This window comes from Equus caballus, chromosome 8, assembly GCF_041296265.1.
Source record: "Equus caballus isolate H_3958 breed thoroughbred chromosome 8, TB-T2T, whole genome shotgun sequence".
Taxonomy (NCBI): domain Eukaryota; kingdom Metazoa; phylum Chordata; class Mammalia; order Perissodactyla; family Equidae; genus Equus; species Equus caballus.
The window spans coordinates 81545270-81567940 of record NC_091691.1 but is presented as its reverse complement, the minus strand read 5'-3'; the positions used below and the strand labels follow the sequence as shown (position 1 = coordinate 81567940).

Here is a 22671-nt window from a genome sequence, read left to right as displayed (position 1 = left end):
TGTCCCGCACCCTGCTGGGTACTGGGGATAGGGTGGAGAGCAGACCAGACACAGTCCTTGTCTCTACGTAGCTTATTTCCAGGGGGAAAAAGGAAATCACTTGAGAGTCATAAAAATGTAAAATTGCATCTGTGACAAGTCCAGCAAAGGAGAAGGACAGGACACCTGATTTAGGAGGACAGGGAAGTTACTCCGAGGAAGTGATGTTTCGGCTGAGAGTTGATATAGGAGTGAAACAGGCCACGCAGGGAAGTGGAGTGGTGAGGGTGGGTTGGAGCATGTTCTCTTGGAGGAAATACGTGTTTAGGTTCTGCAGCAAGAGGGCCGATGGTGTGCTTGAGCATTGTCAGGGATCAGGGGAACTGGGGGTGTGGGTGCATTGCCAAGATGGCCTTGATGTCCATAATTAAGAACATTGCTCTTGTCCTGCCGTCAATGGGAAGACTTTGGAATATTTAAAGGAAGGTTGATGGCATTTGCATGTCCCTTCACAAAGACCTCTTTGTCTGTGTACCACACACTATATGCTAATATACTGATGGCACATGAGGCTCTATCTCCAGTTGTGGTTGCCTCACTAACATATACTCCACTCCTTCCCCAGTGTGTGGTGTCCTTGAAGTTTGTGCGGGATTACTACATCTCCAGGGGACAGCTGTGATTGGACTAAACCAGTCAGGGTAATCATATCCCTTCATCATCCTTTTTAATTTGGGTCTCCAGGTCTGTGCAAATGCAGGCATGGTATTCTCTGGCTTTAGGGACTGGTTCCATGATGGTCCTAATCAAGGCAAAGTTCAGGAGGAATTTTGCTCTTTTGTAAACTGAGCTCTCTACGGGTAAGCAGAGGAATGAGAAAAACAAGTGGATCCAGAAATCCCATGACCATGATGGATTCCAGCCTTACAATGAAGGTGATATGGAGATGGCAGAGTGGAAGAATGGAAGGAACCTTTGTTCTGGCTGATATGGTGGATCCCTTGGATATGTCAATCCTAAAACCTGCCTTGTCTCTGGACTTTCCATTTATCTGGGCCAGTAAAGTCTTTATGTAAGAGGACTTTTGATTAGACTGCCCCTGAAATTTCCTTGATCTATGTGTCTCTATTCTGAGCTCCAGACCGACATAGTCAGTTACTTTGCTGGATCTTTTACTTGGGTGACCAATGGACACTTGTAACACAAAATACCTAAAATATACTCCTTTTTTACCACCCTACCCTAAACTTGCACCAGTATTCATCAGACAAAAACCTGGGAATAATCCCTGCCTACACTGTTTGCCTTACCTTCCCGAGGATGTTGTTAAGCCTTATGTATTCTCTTTCCCCAATATAATCCTGCATTGTCTGTTATCTTTATTATAATAGTAGTTTCTTGCCTCCTAATTAGTCTCTTTATCTCCAAGTTCTCACCTTAATAACCCGCTGTCCCCATTGCTACCATTTCCAACATGCAAATAAGAACCTGTTGCTTTTATACTCTGATGCCTTCATAAGCCTTTAGAATAAACAATAAACTTCTTAGTGCTTTGTACAAGGCTGTGTCTTCCTCTGGCCCTGCCCAGATTCGTCATTTCTTCCTTGGCGACCACTGCGACTTTAATGCCTTTATTCTCCACGCTCATTGTGTGCCTTGCTTCCCTGTGTGGGGCATGGTCTCTTGTGCTTCCATGCCTTTGCACATTTGTTCTTCTGTTCTTGGAAGACTCTGGGTCTTGTAAGATGGCCAAGCTTCAGTGAGACAGAAAAGGAGTACGATGTATCACCAAGATAGCAGGCACTCATTGCCATTTAAAGTCACCCTAGGTACAGATGTCTTCTGAAGTCTCAGGCTGCACCTGAAAGCTACTGATGTTTCCTGGCTTTTCTCGCACCCCAGGGACATATGCAAGCCTGACACCACCTGTTGATAGCATCGTTAATGTCAGAGACCTCATCTGGATCTAAGAGGTATCCCAGTTCCTCCTAAACCTAGGCTTACTCACTGGACTGTCCACAGCTCAGCCCAAGATACAATAGAATACCAAGATAGAATACTGTGGTGTCAACAAGTGTATGAGAAAGCGTTGATTTAACGATCATTCATAACTTATCCCAACCCTTTGGCACAAGTCTATTTCTTGAGACAGTATAATGGGTAATCCTTGAAAGAACATCTGTATAGAGGCTTGAATTGGATGTGTAGAAGTAAGAGTGGTAAGCAATGAGGTGTATATTTATTAAGGAAAGCCAGATGAGTGGAGGAGCAAAATGAGGAATGGTGAAAAAATGGGAGTGGTAGGAGGGGGACTGCCTGAATTCAGATGTTTTTAAGGAATAACTTTTTCTATTCATGGGAATATGTATTTGATATGCTGAGAAGAAGACATGCAGATGCCCTTGCGTTTTGTAAGCATCCTGGTTTTTAGTGTAGGGAGCACAGGCAACAGGATTTCTGCCAATCACTTAACATTGTGAGGCCTGATTTTTTCATCTGTAAAATGACCTTGATACAGCCTACCTCAGGACTGATTGTGAGAATTAAATAAGGCAATTTGAGTAAAACTAGTTCACAATGAATGATGGTTGTCATTGTGCGGTGATAAATGTTTAATAATCTGCTCTTCAAAGGAAAAAACAGCCCTTATTTGTAATGTTTGCCAATTTCCGTGGTGTAAATGCTCTCACCAATGCCAGTTTTGAGTTACCAGTGTGACAGCATTGAACACGGAATTGGGAAGATGTGAGCATAATGCCTCACAGCTCACCAGTGTCACTATTTTCCATCCCCTTTCTACACCCTGAATTGCCAATATCTTGCAAGTGATGATTCTAGTCTATATAACTCCTTTTTCTAAAATTTCATAATGTTTATTATTCTATTAGTCATCAAACCTTGCCCTTTATTTATGTGTGATTTTTCTCCCAATCTAGATTCTATATTTCAGAGAGAGAGAGAGCTCTAATTTTATATTGATTTTGTATCGCTTTTGGTGTCAAATATCATACTATGATAATAGTAGTAATCAATAAAAACAGAAGTTATCTGGGGCCGGCTCTGTGGCCGAGTGGTTAATTTTGCGTGCTCCACTGTGGTGGCCCAGGGTTCGGATCCTGGGCGCGGACATGGCACCGCTTGTCAGGCCACGTTGAGACGGCATCCCACATCCCACAACTAGAAGGACATGCAACTAAGATATGCAACTGTGTACAGGGGGGGTTTGGGGAGATAAAGCAGAAAAAAGAAAAAAAGATTGGCAACAGTTGTTAGCCCAGGTGCCAATCTTTAAAAAAACAAAAAAAACAGAAGTTACCTTTTTTTTTTGAGTTCCTACTGTGTTCCACGTTTTATGGTGATGTTTTTCCTAAATTATCTCTAATTGTCACAACAGTACTGCAGAGTGGATACAATCATTCACAGATGAAGATATATAGAATCTGGAATGTTAAAGAATTTCTCCAAAGTTATGCAAGTAGCAAGCAGCTCACCTCTTATGTTTGCAAGATAATGGTTGAGAGAAAGAATGGCTAATGAATGTATTGGTTTTATTTTTTTGAGACAGACGAGACTGAGCAGCCTGAGAACATTTGGTGCTCAGAGGGAGGAAATGCTAAGAGGGGAAAACAAGTCTGAAGGGGAGAGAAGGATAGTTCAAAGACCAGTTTCCCCGGCTTCACAATTCTGACTAGTGCCAACTCTAACTGCGTATGTTTGCTTTGCTTGGAAGATAGAATCATAGCGCCAGAATTCACGGAAGTCTGTTTTGGAGGATGCATTAGTCAGGATATGCTAATTGCTGGAAGAAACAACCCCCAAACTTTAGTAGCTTATAACACTGCAAAGGGTTATTTCTCTCTGGTGTCCTAAACTCATGGGGGTGGGCTCTGCTCCCTGTAGTCCTTTAGGTCTGGGTTCTTTCATGCCTTAGGTCTGGCATCCCCTGAGGCCTCAGGGATTCTCTAGACTCTTTGTATCCAGTTGAACAAAGAGGAAAGAGAAAGTGCATGAAGGATTACACGGGAGGTTTTAGGGGCCAGGCCTGGAAAAGGCAAGCATTCCGTCTGCTCACATTCCATTGGTCAAATCTTAGCTGCCTGGCCCCACGTGACTGCAAAGGATGATGGGAGATACAGACTTCCTGTGTGGTCAAGAGGAGGAAGAAATGGGGACTGTGAAAACATAGTTTGGTCTCAGCCACAGAAGGTTGCACCAGAGACCCAAACGTTTGGTGACCACTAGTTTTCAGAGGCATTGGGCTTTCAGCTAAGGCACTACGGTGTGGTGCCTGATGAGCCTCTGGAAGACATTGGGTTTGAGGCCTGCTCATGGCCTGTAACTGGGAAAATTGTTTACCTTCTCTGGAGAGAAGATAATAATGTGCATTTCAGGGGTTGTTTGGGACACTAAAGGAAGTCCTGATGATGGAACTCATTTGTTAACTAGAAATGGATATCCAAACAATAATTATTGCTGCAGGTTTAAATTGAAACCTGCAGTGTTGCTGAAGATGAAAGGAAAAATGCTAATGCAAAACAGAAAAGATAAAGGAGTGGTAAGAAGTGGCATCTAGGCACTTTTTCTTGGGAAACCCATTGCCATGTTCCATGTAAGTCAGTTATATTCCTTTTAATGAAGCAACTTGTATGAATAATGTAGAGAATTTCCACACATGCACTATTTTAGCATTTTTAATTTTGACCTTAAACGTTATAAGGTTTTTAATTTGTGGAACTGATTATTATTTTGAATTTGGAAAACTGATTAGACCTCCTTCTGCTATATAATTGTGGCCTTTTCTCTGGTTTCAGGGCATCTGCTTAGCAGAGTCCTGCGCAGCGCCTTGAATTAAAGTGGGAAAAAGAAGCTGGGGGTGGGGGGGCCTTTTCCAGATAAATTACAATACGTTTGATACAATGAAGGGAATTCATTTTATCCTGTTTTGCATTGGCTACCTATGGCTTTGATTTCCTTCTGTATCTGTGAGGCTCACAGTATTTCTTTTCTTTGGCTTTCTTATTTGTAACTGCAGATTTAGCGGTTTCTTTTGTGTACCGCTTGCCTCCCAGAATTTGGCCAAACAATTTTGAGTAGCTGAACGATTTATCAAGGACAGATCAGCTGAAATGTGGCTCAACTTTAGTAAAGCAGAAGGAATGACATAAGGTTAGGTGACTGATGTGTGAGTTTTTGAATTTGATTTGGTTTTACATGGAAAGGTTGAAGCAATGATCCATGTATTCTAATAAAAATCATCAGTACAAATCAAATAAAATCTGGCTTAGTGGCTATTTTCCCACTGTATCACTCATGGCTAGCCTGTGCTGTTACAGACCACATTTGGCAGGCGCTGTTTTTTCCAACAACAAAATCTTAAAGTAACATTGCAATCTTTGCTATGTTAAGAAGGCATCTTTCTAATCAAACTTTCTGCTAATCTCATCAGATAAATCATTATTCTGTACCGACAGCTCTGGCTTCCCCTGGACCCCTTCCCTGCTTCTTGTTTTCTCTGAAGATGCCTGGTTATTGTCATTCTTCAGGTCTTTGCTTCTATCTCCTTCCTTTCAAACTAATGACATTTCTTCCATTCCTGAGGAAGAGTTACAGCTTTTTCTCATTCTACTTAGAGAATTTGTAGGCCAGTACATCATGGCAGCTCCTCTCTTTTTGACCATTGTTTATCAGATGGGCAGAAGGCAGGCTGTATCTGAGTTGCAGAACTACTGAAAGAAAAAATTCATTATTCCCGTGAATTTGATGTGGTTAAGTTTAAGAAAATACCAGTTGATGCTTTCTGATGCATTTCAGTTTCTATGCCCAAAGGGTGGACTAGTAAGTTAATGCATGTATTTTGACTGCTTCAGTCATGAGAGTGTTTCAAAGCGCTTGAAAGTGAAAGTAAGAGTAGCAGCATGGTTTGGGAAGGCGATGGTCCATTTCGTCATGATAGACCAGACCTGCTGCCACAGCCCTGGGCCTTTGCCAAAGCAGTGCCCACCTTGTGTCGTGTTGGTGAAATGGTGTTGTATGAGATACAGGGCAGCTCACAGGAGAGATGAGCAATTTCCTTTTCGTTGCTGACATGACTTAAAAATGCATATTGCTACATACAAAAACTCAATCATTCTAATACTTTCCAACTTTCTTATTTTAGCAGGTATTCTAATGAACTTTAGCAAGTATTCTGTTACCTGTTAGAATTAAAGAAGTAAGAGTAATAGCATGCTTATGGGGAATGGCCTCTTTTATATCAGATAACTACCAATTTCTTTTTCTTTTGATTTTTGTTTTCATGCTTTTGAAATATGTTGTTAGTCTGCTCAGACTTAAGTGTGCAACTTCTTTTGATCCCAGTTTTGTACTTTCAGTGATTCCAGATAAATCATTTTAAATGAGATGAATATAAAAAACATTTTGGAAAGCAGAAAGTGTAATAGAAAAGTGTGGTTACATTATTGTGAAATAAAATGTAAAACCCTTAAGTCACCCGACAGTCTGATCAAAAACAAGTCACTCTGATCAAAAACAAAGCTATGTCAGTTGAACAAGTTGTAACATCTGGGAACTGTTTAAACATGGTCTTTAATATCTGAGAAACTATTAGTATATTCAAGTGTGTGTATTGTATTTGTGTCTGTGTGCTGATTTCACACACATACGCACACACACACATATTTATAAGCCCAGCTAAGAAAAATCTTTGCCAATGTCTGCCAGGCATTTGGTTGAAATGGAATTGTGAGGAAAATTTCCTTAGCATTTATAAGTCAAAGCTGAAATCCATCAGCACTGTTCAGTTTATGAAATGACATGGGTTGGGGCCGGCCCCGTGGCCGAGTGGTTAAGTTCTCGTGCTCCGCTGCGGGGCCCAGGGTTTCAACAGTTCGGATCCTGGGCGCAGGCATGGCACCACTCGTCAGGCCATGCTGAGGTGGCGTCCCACGTAACACAACTAGAAGGACCCACAACTAAAATGTACAGCTATGTACTGGGGGGATTTGGGGAGAAAAAGCAGAAAGAAAGAAAAAAAAAGATTGGCAACAGTTGTTAGCTCAGGTGCCAACCTTTAAAAAAACCAAATAAATAAAATCAAATGACATGGGCTTCATCCAAGGATTGAGGGGACCATTTTCGCCTTATATTGATTAGAATAGGTTAACTCACTCAATGGTGTATTATGCATCTGTTCTATCCAATGGCCAGGTTCCACTCACAGTCTTTTCTACGCTCAAGTTTTCTCCTCACTTTGTGACTGGCTAGTTTATTTGTATATTTGCTATTTAGGTTTGGGAATGTATTCTTTTTAAGCTGTCAGTGTACTTCCCACTTTTAAAAACTTTTAGATTTGTTTCCCCCCTTTTTTTTGCCAGCCTAGGAAAACCACACCATATTTTTCTCTGTCTGTCATAAGTGTACTTGTGTGTCCATTTGATCTTAATTGGGAAGTGCTACTGCTATGGCAGATCTCCTTTTTACACAGTGGTTTATAGAAGGCGGTGGAAAGAGGCAAGTGAACAGCCATTCAGGGCAGCATTGACTCCAGAATGGATTATTTAACTTGGCTTTATGCACTGCACTGATTCACAAGTGGATTGTTCAATCTTGTCTTCATCTTGGCTGAATTCCTTCAAAGTTAATAGTATATATGTCTTCAATTATTCTAGTCCTTGTCCTGTCCACCTCCGCTTGGGTCACAAGGGCACCGCTAATAATTGTGTCTATTGAGATGACACTAGCACATAAATAAACAGTTGATGAATATTTCTTACCAGTTCAAATAGAACAGAAATTTGAGTTAAGGTTTGCATTTATTGTCCCACATTTCTGTGGTTTTAAAAACCAGTTGGTCAGGGGGCCGGCCCCGTGGCCGAGTGGTTCAGTTCGCTTGCTCCACTTCAGCGGCCCAGGGTTTTGCCGGTTTGTATCCTGGATGCAGACATGGCACCGCTCATTAGGCCATGTTGAGGCAGCGTCCCACATGCCACAACTAGAGGGACCCAAAACTAAAAATATACAACTAGGTACTGTGGGGATTTGGGGAGAAAAAGCAGAAAAAAAAAAAGAATATTGGCAACAGTTGTTAGCTCAGGTGCCAATCTTAAGAAAAAAAAAAAAAAACAATTGATCACAGACCAGAGGATCATAAGGCTGCCTAGGAAACTGTTATGGGTTATCACTGATATGAGGGTGGGGGGAGTGGATGTCAAGGGAAGTTTTACTTTATACCCTTTTGTATTTTAATTTTTTTCAATAAGCATATAATTAAAAATTAGTTGTAATGGTCTTCAAGTATCTCCCCATAGATTGCTGATTAGTTGCCCAGGGAAAAGTTGTAATTATACAGTGGAGAATTCCCATAATACCTTGACCAGGTGATGAAATTAGCATAACAAATGAAGGGGGCAGACCACTGAGCCATTATCTGGCTCTGTACTTGATATCCTGGGAGAGGCACAAGGCCACTTTTGCAGTATTATATCCACCTGAATGTAATCACGAGGAAGCATCAGATAAACTCAATTTGAGAAACATTCTGTAAAATAAATAGCCTGCATTCTTCAAAAATGCCAGTATCACAAACAGAAGAGGAAGATTGAAGAACTGTTTCTGGTTAAAATAGATCAAAGAGATGGGATGATTAAATGCAGTGAGTAATGCTGCATTGTGTGTGTGTGCATGTGTGCGTGCGCTTGGTTAAATGCATTTATTCTGTATTTGAGATTAGTTGTCATTCATGCAATGACTTACAGACTTATAGGTCATCCTGAGGGCTGGCATAGTGGCTGCCACAAAAGGGGGGAAAAGTGCCAACTGGAATATGGACTATGGATTAGATAAAAGTAGTGTATCAATGGTAGACTTCCTGATTTTGATAACTGTGCTGTTTTCGTTCCTGGGAAATGCACACAGAAGTACTGAGGGATAATAGGATATGACTGATAGACCCTACCTGAAAATGGTTCAAACACAGCAAATTACATAGTTTTAACTGCATTGTAATTCAAAACTTTTTAAAATGAAAAAGTAGAGAAACATAGGAAAAATTTTAAAATATATTTTTTTCCTTGACTTCAACCGTTGATCTTTTCTTGGCTAGTTTCTGGGTGGGGCCAGGACACCTGTGGGGGTTGTTTTGAGGTTCCTGGGGGATTTTGATGGTCAGCGCGTTTGGAAATCAGAACCCTAGATTATATGTTATCCTTTCAGAAAGAGTGGCTAGAATCATTTTGAGATTGATCAGGTGTCACTAGATAAGTAGCAGAAACTCCCTTAAAATTGGAGTGAAAGGGTGAAAATTGATTTTGTTTAGTTTGGGGATATGAATTTGCTGTGATGTGGTTGCATTCTTCATGGTTTCAGCCTGGTCAGAGCAGCCTACAGTTGACCATGTGACTTACTGTTCTTTGAATGCTGCAAAAATTAAATGTTCTTCAAATTCCGTTCTCTCGCAATTCTGATTATCAAAGTTGTACTGTATGGTTGAGTATCAGACTGTGAGTTTAGGCAAAATGCATCCTGTTGAGCCCATTAAGTAAAATAAAGAGATTTTTTCCCCTGATTCAAGCTATTACAGTTTCACATTTGTAAAGTATTTCAAATTCAGTTTTAATGGACTGCTTCCCTTCAAATACATGTGGAGATAGATTTATAAAACTGTAAACAGTTTATGCATTTTTACAGATTTCCATTGTACGTGTTTGGTACTGATTTACCTCTTTTTAATTGCAACAGAGATAAAGAATTAGTAGTTTAAAACAGTAGGAACTACATGTTCTGCTGTGATCAAGGAATTAGATAATCTGGCTTGTTTGCTTAAGGGGTCTGTATCTTGAGATTTTTATAGGGCAGTATTAAAGCTCTGAGCCTTCTTATTATGCCAATACCCAGAAGATTGCTTTAATGAGAAGTAAAGGGCCTTTTTCCAATTACAAGGGAATAACTGTATTAAGTTCCTGTGTTATGTCAACCTGCTTTGATTTGATTACTGCGAAAGAAATGGATTTATCTGTCAGTGTTACTTAATTAAGCCTTCTCATTGATGTTTTGCAGAGTAATATAGTGTGGTTTGCACATTTGAGCCTAAATACAAGGAAAATTGGCCTAAAACTAAGACATGACCCCTGAAGATAACATGTAAGATTGATTGCTTGTCATTGCCAGGTCAGAGGCTGCAGTGTTAAACACAGGTGGAAGCTGGGGATGTTGAAAGGACACAATGAAAATCAGTTTATGGGAGTGATTATGGTAAGCAAAAGGGACTGTGTACAAGACTGGATTTTAGGGAAGGTTTTTGAATATTTAAAACTGTTTGACTTCACCAATATTAATCAAGCATCTAGCATAGAGGATGAGATAAGACTGGAAGAAACAGGAGAAGTAGACTGTTAAAGCATAAAAGGAAATAGAAGAAAAAGATAAAACTAAGAGCAACGGATGCCATTTGGGAGAAGAGGACCATTGTGGTTATGCAGAGCAATTACAGCCTACAAATATTTCAATTAAGCCCGCAGCCCTTTCCCAGAGCCTTACAAATGGCACCCCAGGGAGAAAAGAGGTATAGGAGAAAAAAAGAAGAAAAGATAAAGCTCTTATACGTTTCATCTTGGCTGTTTCCCCCCACTCCATTGGAATAAATTGAATAAATTATTGATCAAATAGGCATTTTAAATATCAATTTGTGTATTTTAAGTCATTACAGTATTATGGATTGTGCAACATAAAAATTACATGTGTGATTTGAAAAATACATGTATAATTACATGTACATGTTATCAGAGTTATGATTCTATTCTATTAGGAAATGAAGTATATTTTAAAATTTATTCCTTTGTTGTTTAACATTTTATTTTCTGAAGTATTTACCTTTTATTTCTCACACTTTGTGATGGATATTTGTGAATATATCTTTAAAAGGTACCAACCACCTAGTTAAAAATTTCCCCAAATTATATTCAGTTTTAATTTAGGTACTTTGAAGCTTATCTATGTAATATTGGAGTTAGATGGTATATTGGTTTTATTTTCAAAGTCTTCTGATATGGCAGCTTACTTCCATTTGTTATTTTCATATGATTTCAAATGTCTCCCCCACAAAGAACATTATATTAGTAAGATTGGTTTTTATTAAGTGCTTTTAGGCCGGTTACATATCAAAAAGTCAAAGGAGGCATATGCAATTTACTTTGTTATACTCTTGTCTCAATTATTCATTGCTCTTCTTTCTGGGCTCTTCTTTAGAAAGATGAGATTTCTTCCTTACAAAGATGAGGACTAACTTTGCTTTAAGGGGAAGATCCTGACTGGTTAGTTTCAAACATTTGAAATGGAAGGTTGCTCAATAACACCCATCTCTCCTTAGTTCGTATTAGATTATTCGAGTTAGATTATCATTGATACTTCCAAATTATATGGATTTATACAAAGACTTGAACGTAACTTTTGTCTCAATTTCATAATATAACTCTCTACTCACTTTGAATTTTCAAGAAGATTTCTGAGTTTCAGAATAAGGAACACCACTGGCATATTTATAACTTAATAGTTAGGCATTTTATTTTGTTACTTTTGTATTATCTGAATTTCATGTTATATGAAAATACCGTTCCTGTTTTATAGCACTGCAAAATGCAATTAACTCTGTATTTTAAATATCTGAGATTATATAGTGTTCGTTTTTGAAAAATAGTTTATTTTAAACTAAAGGAAAATAATATTGTTTTAAACAGTGTTTTAAGGGATATATTAATGGAACTTTAAGTTAAAGGTTAATAACGGCTAACATATTGCAATAATTCCCATCTGAAATAATTTTTTTACTATACGTTCCTCCCAGTATATCTACATTTTACCTTTTCTTTTATACTTTATTTATATATATGAACTATAAGATCATCTTGCCCTTGACCTTTGAGTTTTCAGATTTATTTGATAAGGAGACCCATTAACGCTGAGAAAGTCAGCCTTGACAGCAATGATCTGAAAATGGAAAGCCAGGTCTCTGTTCTTTATATTTGAAGTGTCTTAAAGTTTGTGTGGGATGCATCTTCATAACCCTCTTGCTCAGTCAGATTTGGGACGTGCTGGAAGTTTCTCATCAGTGCTCAGATCACTCATTATGAAGCGTATCTTGTTTCTTACAGAAACAAGAAACGATCATGGTTGTGTGGACACTGTCTGTCACTGAAGCTCCTCAACTCTTCCTTCCTCTGTCTTGGTTCTCAAATTTGACTTCAAATTACTCTACTTAGAGCTCTTATTATACTGGGTGCTAATGAAAATGTGCACATCCCTAACACGCTCTTTGCTGATGAAATATTTTGAACTCTAAATTCATCTGGCACTGACGGAGAGCATATGCCATCTCAGTTTGTGTGGAGGGCTTAGCCAACGGTTCTTCCTGGACTAGGAAATTAGTAGGAGCCACAGATGTACGCAGTCTGTGAGTCTCCATGATGGTGTGGAGGATATTTAATAGTGTCTGTTGTTGCAGAGCGACGGGTTTGAGACAGTGTAGACTTCAACATGTTTCTGAATGATTATCTTTCCAAGAAGAACTTAGTTTCAATCTCCCACTGCATTCTGCGTGTGTAGAAGCTTTCATTAGGAAATCAATATATTTCTACAGAAGTAGGAATTTGTGGACTTTTAGAGCAATGCCCAAAACCACTTTGGTTGTTTTCTGACTTCATGAAACTCTAGGGCCTTGGGTGTTTGGCATGATATGGGCTCTAAGTATGGAAAGGACCAATACACAGCTCTACCTCAAATCAACAGAGTTACATAATGCTCACGCTTGTTTATTTCAAATCAAGGTGAAACCTCCATAGCATTTAGTCTATGTTCTTAGATTGGGCCTTTGGTCAGCATTTATAACTTTTGACAGAATGTCATTTATACAGCACACATAGGCATATGTTGAAATGGTGAGATATAAAGAGGATATTCTAATGGTAAAGTAAGTCACTAAACAAATCGAACACTAAGTGAAATTCTCACTGTGATTGTGCTGCAGAGGCCCATGGAGAAGGTGGGCTTTGTGTACTCTAGATGTATTGGCTGTTTCTAAAATCCAGGAGAATATTTGAAAGTCTCTGACTTGTTTAGCAGAACTAGCAGTTCTAAAAATGTGAGACTCAGATTTCCTTGACTAAATCACAATTTTTCATTTTCATGTAGTTTGATTTTCTTAGACTTTGGAGGGTGTTAGTAAGTTAGGCTCTCAGAGTGGGTATTGGTTACTGAGTATTTACTATGTCAAGTACTCCCCTAAATGTTTAACAAGTAGTAATTAACTCATTTACTTTAACAGTAACTCCTTGAGGTTGAAAATCCTGTTATCCCTTTATCTCCTGTTAGATACCTACTTTGGGTGGGTCCTGGGTTTTCACTTTTGTTCTCTTTGACCCAAGAGGCCATTAAATTTTCTAGGATAGCAGATGTCCTCAGGGCAAAAATGTCTTTTCTTCCTCCCTGGGTTTCAGCTTTCTCTTTGATTTTGGCTTAATATTTCCTTACTATCTTGTCAGCCCATTAGTATTTTAAAGAGGATTAAAAGAAATTTTGTCCATCATTTTTAGTTTTTTGTGGGAGAGTTGTCCAAGTATAGTAGCCTGCCCTATTTCCATGAATGCAGATCGAACCACTTATTTTACAGTTGACAAAAATGAGTTCCTTGAGGCCCGTGGCAGGTTCAGACCGCAGAGCTGGTTAATGCAGTCCCTGCTGAAATCCACGTCTCTACCCCATTCCCAGTGCTGTGTTTTCTGCCATTTGTCCTGTCTATCTGAGATTTTTTATCTCGTTGTCCACATAAACAAAGTGGAGATTTGAGTAATCAAATCAAAGGTTAATGAATGTGGATGGGAAATCATGGAAATTAAAAATTATGTCTCTATATCTTTTCTCTAAATGGAGTGTTTGTTCCTTCTGCCCAAACTTCACTTTTGTGTTTTGGTGCTGAAATGTCAGACATTTTAGAGGGGCTTATGCAGAACTCCTCAAATAAAATGAAAATGTGTGGATTGTCAGGCTGCCTCCTAAAGCAACTGTCAATCCCATGAAAGTTACTGTCTGTCCTAGTTTAGGGTCAAATAAATTGGAAAAATCTTGGACAATTGAGCCCAGTCTTTTGGAAGAATAATTTCTATCATCCAGTTGCTTTTTTCCTTTCTCTCTTGCTGTCCAGGTGTTATTGTCTTTCTGACATTTATTCCCATCTTAGGTACCGGGCGAGCACAGAACAAGAGAGAGGCGAGAGCTAAATATTCAGACAGCTTCTATCCCAGGCAGTTTTTCATTTGTTATACTATGTTGCCTTAATGGATTTCACACATCTCTTCCTATATATTGTTTTGGCTCGCCATCTAGATGTAAACATTTCTCACACAGAAATATTTTCTCTTCCCTTTCACTTTGTGTTGTTTTAATTCATTTTAATGAGGAACTGTTGTACCCACCTGCTGTACTCTACCACTCGAGGTGTTGAGAGGTACTTACAGGACTAAAGCATGTTTCTCTCCTGTAAGGAGAGACGTATCTGACAGTTTGGTGTGGTATAAATATGTAGCTCTATAGCTATATGTATGCCCACATGGTTATTTGTGTAATAAACTCTATATAATTATCATGTTGAGCCAGCCACACAAACTTCATCATTGTGCTTGTTGTTGATACTATGGAGAACACTGCATACCAAATTTCCCTCTATCTGTTGCGAGGTCCACAGACATTTTCTGCCAGATTTTAGTACCCAGATTAAGTTATGTTTCTCTTGAACAATTTGTGTGTTTTTATCCGATGCTCATTGTGAATCTTATTTCTCTCTTTGCTTTGCCCACTCAGTAGCTTCTGGAATTTTGAGGCCTCTCTAGCAAATATCGGGTCCATCACAGTGTACATTTCAAGAGCTCATCGTATGTCTGGCCTTACTATTCCCCTACTTTCATTTCTTCAGTCTCTTGATTTCTTCAAATATTTACTTTTATGTATTTGTGTTGTATATAGTTTTATAATATTTTGTGGACGCAAGAATGGGCATAAACTCTTGAGTAAATATGCTCATTCTGCCTGGGGAGAAGTGACTGGAGGTTCCATTTGCGAGCTCTGTGGAGAGATCTGAAGTGCTTACCAGGGAGTCATCGGAGGTGGTGGAGAGGAGCACTCATTGGCTTCGGCATCCAGTAGCCCCTGTGTTTGCATCCCAGCTCTGCCATTTACTCTCACCTTGGGAGAGTTTTCTATTCCATCTAAGCCTCAGTTTTCTCATGTATAAAATGGGAGTATTTTTAGTGCATTTAAGTGCTGAGCACTGTGTCTGACACATATTTAAGCTCGCTAAATGTTACCTGCTCTTAGTTTTTGAGAGACAAGGAAGAGTTTAGGCTGAGGGAATGGCAAATACAAAAACATGGAGGTATGAGTGTGCAGTGTCCAGGTACACCAGCAGGAAGTAAGGACTGTCCAAATATAGGCCACGTTCAAGGTATATGTAAAAAGTGAGTCTGGGCAAGAAATGTGGGGATGCAGATGTGATGGGAGTGTGTATTGAATGCTGCTGAGAATGGCATTGTAGGCAGAGATTTTAAGATATGGAGTAAGATAGGCAACTGTTGGTGGTGTGGGGCATGCATTTATCTTATGTTCCCAATAGAGTAGGCTGGTGGGTCTCAGACTCCTGTGTGCATGAAAATTACCTGGGGACCTTGTTGACAACACTCTTTTTCTTAGCCCCATCATCCAGAGATCCAGACTCAGTAGGTCTGCAATGGACCCTAAGGTGCTGATTTTGAAAGGAGCATATGAGGTGATTCAGATGTAGGTGGTCCTCCGATGCATTTTGAGATGCCCTGGAATAGTTGTTGAGGAAATGTTTGCTAACTAGTTGGAGGGTCTGATGAAACTCAGTGGGAGGGAAGATGGAAACAAATGATTTAAAAGTAACATGTTTATATTCATTTTGAGTTACAAATATCCATGCTACAGCTTTATGTCTTCTTTCTAAGGGTAAGTGAGCACCAGTTATACAGATATTTTTTCAGAGATAAAATATAATCAGAAATCATACGATTGTTCTATTAGTTTTGGGAGAGCTGGAGATTTGTCCTCATCTTCTGGCTCTAGCAGGAGGCCAAGGGATGGAAAAGCCTGTTAAAAAGAGAGCAATAAAAGGGAGGAAGCAGAAAGGAAGGTGCAGCAGCATGAGGTCAGGAAATGAGAAAGATGGAAATGGAAAGGATGGGAAAAGAGCAGTCAGATCTCATTGGTTGGGAATCTATTTGTGAAGGAACCCAGCCAGTATTTAACCTGTTTTGAAAAAGCTAGACTTCCAGCATTTTTAATTAGTGGATTGCTCACTTTTGAAATTGCCCAGTTGGGAATACTCAAGTTTTGATGTGTTTTATCTGCCTGCTAATTAGCAGGCTGCTTGGTTGACCATCGTTTTCCTTTATTCCTTGGACAGAAGATGTATATGAAGGTCTCTTGAAACACTCTAGTTTAAGTCTGGATTAAGGTACCGAAGTCACTGTGTATTTAGTAAGAGTTTGTGCTAAATTGTAAATTAAATTCTAGTACATCTTTTCTCCAACTCAGTTCTTCCTTTTTGCTCTTTAATATTTTCCCTCTAGGCCAGAGGTTCTCAGTCTTGGCACAATTGACATTTGGGGCCAGAATATTTTTTTATTGTGAGGGGCTAGTCTAACATTTGTAGGATGTTTAGCGTCCCTGGCCTTTACCCATGAGATGCCAGCAGTAGTCCCCCATTCCCCAGCCCAAAGTTGTGACAACTAAAAATGTCTCCAGACATTGCCAAATGTCCTCTGGGAGCCAAAATTGCCCCAGGTGAACCACTGGCTTAGTCTCACTGTGGTCCCCTTTCTTCCTTGTCTCCACCTGCTTTTCATGTTTAAAATCCTCTTTGAAAGTTGAAAAGATAAAATGAGTGCAAACAATATGAAACCTTATGGTAGATAGAGGAATTCAGTTCTGTTTCTTCATTACCTTTTGGCCAAATTTAAGAGGAGAGATCTCTCAGATTGCTCCCAGCTGGCTGTTTGAGGTGAAAAGGAAGTCAGGATGTTCCAGTCTTCTGAAAACCTGCAGTGGTAGAGAGATTTTGTCATTCGTACTGGTTTTTTGGCTGAAAATATTTGATTTTTGTTAAGGATGGCGAGAATCATGTAAGGCTGCAAAACTCACTGATATGAGAATCCAGAGGGTTCTAAGTCACTTCTTCCTGTATCTCAGTTGAACAGAAACAGACTAGGCCAGGAGGTTGGTTTGTTAAACAGCAGATTTTGGGAAAATATTGCATCTTTCCTCCAGGCTGGATACTCTCCCCAGAGCTTTCTTGACATCCCATAAAGCTCATAGTCACTGATTTTAGCTGTCCATAGGGGACATCTGTTTGCAGTCGCACTGTCTTCTGAAGCACCAACAAAAGGAAGTGAAATTGTATTTGTCAAAAAAAGGAAAGAATTGAAGTTTAGTGGTAATAGTTGTTTTTTGTTGTTGTTGCCGTTTCATCTCTTAAGATATTCTGAAACGCCGTGTACTCCACTGTACCCAAAAATAAATCAATTAATTATACTGTGATTACTTCTGCTGATCATAAAATAGCAGTAATAAAAGGAATGACAGTAGTGCATTAAGAGAATAAACAGTATCACTGAAATGTTAGGAAACACAATAAATGGGATTCTGTCTCCTGAGCCGGAGTTTCACACGTCCTCCTCCAGTTCTGTCGGAGGAAGTTTGTGATGGCCGTCTGTTATCAACCGTGATCAAAATAATAGAACAGTGGAACTTTTTATACTTATAAAGGTCCTTTCATCAAAAATCTCAAAGCCATTTCTAAATATAGAGTGACTGATCTTTGAAACACTTTTATGTTTTAAGCAATTAATGTGGTAACTTAGCTGTTATGCCCTCCATCCTGAGTACTTTACGCTTGAAGTACTGATTGAGCATTTAGTACTCTGGGCTCCATTACAGCTTCGCTGGTACAGAGTTTAGAAGAATTCCAGCTTCCTGGGAGTTCATGCAGGTCTCTTCACCATCATTTATCAAAATAAACCATGGCTTTAACAGCTTTCATTTCCACTACTCAATGCACAGATTAAGGATTGTAGGCCGAATCTATTTAGAAAAGAAATGTAAGGGGCCGGCCTGGTGACGCAATGGTTAAGTTCCCACGTTCGGCTTTGGTGGCTCAGGGTTCGCAGGTTCAGATCCTGGGTGCGGACATGTCATCGCTTGGCAAGCCATGCTGTGGCAGGCATCCCACATATAGGGTAGAGGAAGATGGGCAAGGATGTTGGCTCAGGCCCAGTCTTCCTCAGTAAGGAGAGGAGGATTGGTGGCAGGTGTTAGCTCAGGGCTAATCTTCCTCCAAAAAAAAAAAAAAATTAAAGACTGAAACAACATGATCTTAACTTAAAAAACTTAAAAAACAAAAACCTAATATCCGTGTAATGTCCTGGTGGAAATAGACTACTGAATCCTTTTTTGTCTTGTATATTTTGTTTCATGTCTTTTGTCTGGTGTGATAAGCCTTCTTTAAGAGAACAAAAAGTACCCAGATCATTGTGGTGTGGATGCTGCCAGAGGATATTTACCTGAATTTAACTTTTTTATTATTATTATAGTTGTGTTGCTGTATTTTTAAACTTATTTTGTCCAAAGGATTTTAATAAAACTTTAAGTGCGGGTTCACGTCAATAGAAGTTGAGGCTATAAAACATTGTCAAGGATGGAAGTAATTTTTATGTTCATACCTCTGGTTCCTGAGGGTCCAGTTCATTTCTGCCGTGAATTTAAATGAGTTAATTTAAGTAGATGGGTCAGAAGCCACTATCCTCGTGGTAGCCCTGTGCCTGATTCTTAATTAAAGGCAACAGGAGATTAATTTGAAACATTAATTTAAAAGTGAGTATACAAAAAGAAAGAATTATTGCAAGAAAGCCTAAAGAACTTTTCTCTTGTCCCCAGATGTAGAAGACAGAAGTAGCTCAGGGTCCTGGGGGAATGGAGGACATCCTAGCCCTTCCAGGGTAAGTATATCTAATCTTTTTTCCCACAACCAGACATCCCACATATGTAAATTGACAAACTGAAGGTGAATTTCTCTCTCTCACAGACACAACCGCCAGATATACATGCGTCCTAGGTTTAATGAGGACCTGCTTGTGTTTGGGATTTCTTTTCATTCTCATATCGGAGGCTATGATTGAATTTGACGCCTGTTCCACTTCTGCTAACCAGAAGAAGAGCCCTTCATTAAATATTTGGCCTTACTCTGCCAGTTATTGATCCAGTATTGTACAAAGTTATTTGTTGTAGATGGCAGAACTTTGAAGACAATCCTAGTAGCCCTGTAATGTACTGGTGTAGATAGACTGCTGAAGAATTCTGAAGACGTGGTAGGAAGTTCTCTCCCACCACTATAATCTACGTAATAAATCTGTGTTGATTTCACTTAGTAAACATATTGTTCTTCACCAGTAGTGGCTTTGGTCACCAGTTGGTTTCATTCACTTATTTGGTCTCAAATTTTTGCCCCTGTTTTTTATGGTTTTTCTGCATGCTGTGGTTGTTAGTTTGGGTGTAATGGGAAGACCATGGAATGGAGTGGGATGAGTGGTGAGGCAGTGTGTGTTTTTGTATGTATTTGACCTTGCGTATCTCATTTTCCCTCTTTGGTTTTCATTTTCCTAATTTGTAACATGAAGAAGTAGAACCACAGGATGTTTTATGTTCCTTCCAACTTAAATATGTATGATTTTATATGTGATCTGTCTCTAGCTGAATCATCTCTAGGCCCTTTAAAATCCATAGCAGCCTTTATAATATACATATAATACCCTAAATTAAAAATAGACTTAGAGCACATAGGAAAACATCTGCCCCTCCCCCAACCAGCTGTATAGATGAAGCCTTCTGCAGGGAGGGTAACATTTTACTGTGAGGATTCACATAAATGTGAGATCGGGGGAGGTCTCTATTTTGGCCTAAGAGGCAGGGAAGGTAATCAAGCTGTCACAAGGAGAACATTTCAGCAAGCCGCAGTTATCCGTTTCCACCTGTCCTTTGGCCTCATGGTTCTCACTCTAGTCTTCAGGGTACAGCAGGATCTCTAAGCTTACCAGTAACTTTGTTGAGCCCTTGCACCAGCTGTCGAGTTTGACATTCTAATGCATTATATGGATGGGTTGAGGAAATCTTTCCTCCTCCTCATGTTACAGCCTGCACTTGCAGAAATAAATCCATTCCCCTTGACAGCAAGTGTAGGAGATGACAGAAGTTCCCTCTATTGTTTCGTTCATTTAAACTTACTTGATTTCTTATGATTTCTCTGTTTAATACGCATAGTACTTTTAATTTGCCTCTGAGAACAAGGTGCTTTTGGGATCATCCTGACTTTTAATTAGTTGTCATTAACTGTCCTGCTGTTTTTTTCAGGCACTATGTTGGTGAATAATTTTGAATCAGTGTTTTGCAACTTATATTTTGTAAAGCCAGGCAGTTTGCCTGAATTAGATTGTTGTGGCTGACTTATACATGGACAGCCATGCAAAGTCTCTCTTCTCTCATCTTGAAGTGGTCATGTTATCAGACACCTTGCAGCACTGTGCTGAGGTTTAAATTAGACAATGTATATGAAGCTTTTAGTACACTAAGATGGGGACACTTACTAATTACTAGTTAGTATAATACAATGCCTGATATAGAATTAGTGAATGTAAAATATGAAACCTTTTTATACACTGACATATTGGCAGTATTAAATTACAGTTTCATTCAAGTTAACTTTTGTAAATGAGGAAAGGCGATTGAAAATGGGGTATTAGAAACCTTAAGGATTCCAGTTATTCTCTAGTGAGGTGGCGTCATTTTCATTGTTCGTACAGCATCCGTCTTTTCTGTGTGGGCAGATTCTGCCCTTTGGCTGACATGCCAACTGACACCTCTGAGTAAATTTGACTTAGTCTTTATGGGCAGTGCAACCAGCTGAGCAGAATGACTTTTTTTTAAAAAAAAATTTTAGTTATTTTATGCACCTTAGTAGACTGAAGTTTGAACTATGTAGTATAGACGATTTTAACTCTTTCCTATATGTTATAAAATTCCTCCATTAAAAGTAAGTGATTGGACAGCTTAAAAATATTATTTTAATTTTGAACTCCCATTAAAAAAATGAGATAATGATAATAATGATAAATTTCTGCCAAAAATTATTGTCTGCTTTAAAACTATTTATGTGGTGCACTTTGTCCAAATCCAGAAGTATTATACAACTTATGCTAAAGTTTTGGTGTTCATTCATAGTCATATTGTAAGAATTTTAACATTCTTAGATGTTAATTACTTATGGAATGATACAATTCTCTTACAACTACAATAACAACTATAACAAGACACTGAAATTTCAGTATTGTAAGGCCAAATGTTGTTGTTTAAAAGACTTTACCTAGGTCTTTGAAAAGCAATTCATTACAGTCAATGGATAATTTTCCCGTATAGCACAGTCTTGCTTTTTTTGTTTTTCCTACGTAATGTGAGCTTATCAAAATAAGGACTTTTAATATTTACAGTATATTTTATGTCATGTGTTTTACTGGCATTATTTCGTTTAATCACCTCAACAACTTCATGCAGTCAGTTCCATTATTATTATTCCCAAGATTTCACAGCTATTATGAGGAAAATTTGAACTCTGCTGACTCGAGAGCCGTCTCTGACCCACTGTGTCTGTGAAGATGCAGATTCCTTATACTGAGGTTCCAGGGTGGGAAGGGTGGAGTCCAATTTCTTGAGGTCAGAGAGGTCTCAGTAGTAGGGGCATACTTATGTGCTAATTCATTCATGTAAAAGTAAAATGTATGCTGTTATTTTATTTACAGAACTATGGAGATGGGACTCCCTATGACCACATGACCAGCAGGGACCTTGGGTCACATGACAATCTCTCTCCACCTTTTGTCAATTCCAGAATACAAAGTAAGACTAATTTTAAATTTACACGAATTTTTTGGATGCTTACGTTTACTGTGGAAGGGTGAATACAAGCCCAGACAGAGGTTCTATTTTTAGGAACTTGGATCTTTAGCCAGTTCACTATAGTAATTTTAAATCGCAGAAAAATATTGACAGTCTATGCTTGGTAATAGCATATAAAGAGCTAAGTTTTACAACCATGTGGAATTAGAGAATTTCAGTGATACTGCATCTACATGGATATTTTGTCTTCCTTAGACCTAAAGCACTTATCCCACCTTCAGCATTGCTACAGTAGTTTTCTAAGTTAAGGTTGATTAAGTGAAAGTGGTGAATGTTTAGGATAAAAATATCTTTGGGCCTGTCAGATGGGAATGATGTATAGTCGGTATTAGCTCTGAAGGTGTAAAGGGGTTATGGAAACCCTTTAATAATAGGTTTGTTGTGCTTAAATCAGAGTTGTGCATTCAAATTGAGTTCTAGGATCTGATTGTGTCTTCTTGAAGGTGTGAACTTTAGTGCTAATGTGCTCAGCAGACCACATCCTCCTTCACCAGAAGTGAGCTATGTGTAGTTTGAGACAGTCTGCGAATTTCCAGCATGCCCTTCCTGCTGGCATCCTTAGCATCTTTTTCTGCTTTGACTATTCTGTAGGGATGTTTGCTTAAGAGCAGTAACCTGAGCAATGAAAAGATA

At 39.0% G+C, this 22671-nt stretch overlaps 1 protein-coding gene across 42 annotated transcripts in view; it reads left to right on the top strand.

Moving 5' to 3' along the window:
* Positions 1-22671, top strand: part of TCF4 (transcription factor 4) — a 344026-nt gene that overhangs the window by 97743 nt on the left and 223612 nt on the right. For all 42 annotated transcript variants that reach the window (XM_014727825.2, XM_070275681.1, XM_070275697.1 and 39 more), the window contains 2 exons: positions 18970-19031; positions 21882-21978. In XM_014727825.2, coding sequence (XP_014583311.1) covers positions 18970-19031; positions 21882-21978 — 159 coding nt within the window. The remainder of the gene's footprint in view (positions 1-18969; positions 19032-21881; positions 21979-22671) is intronic.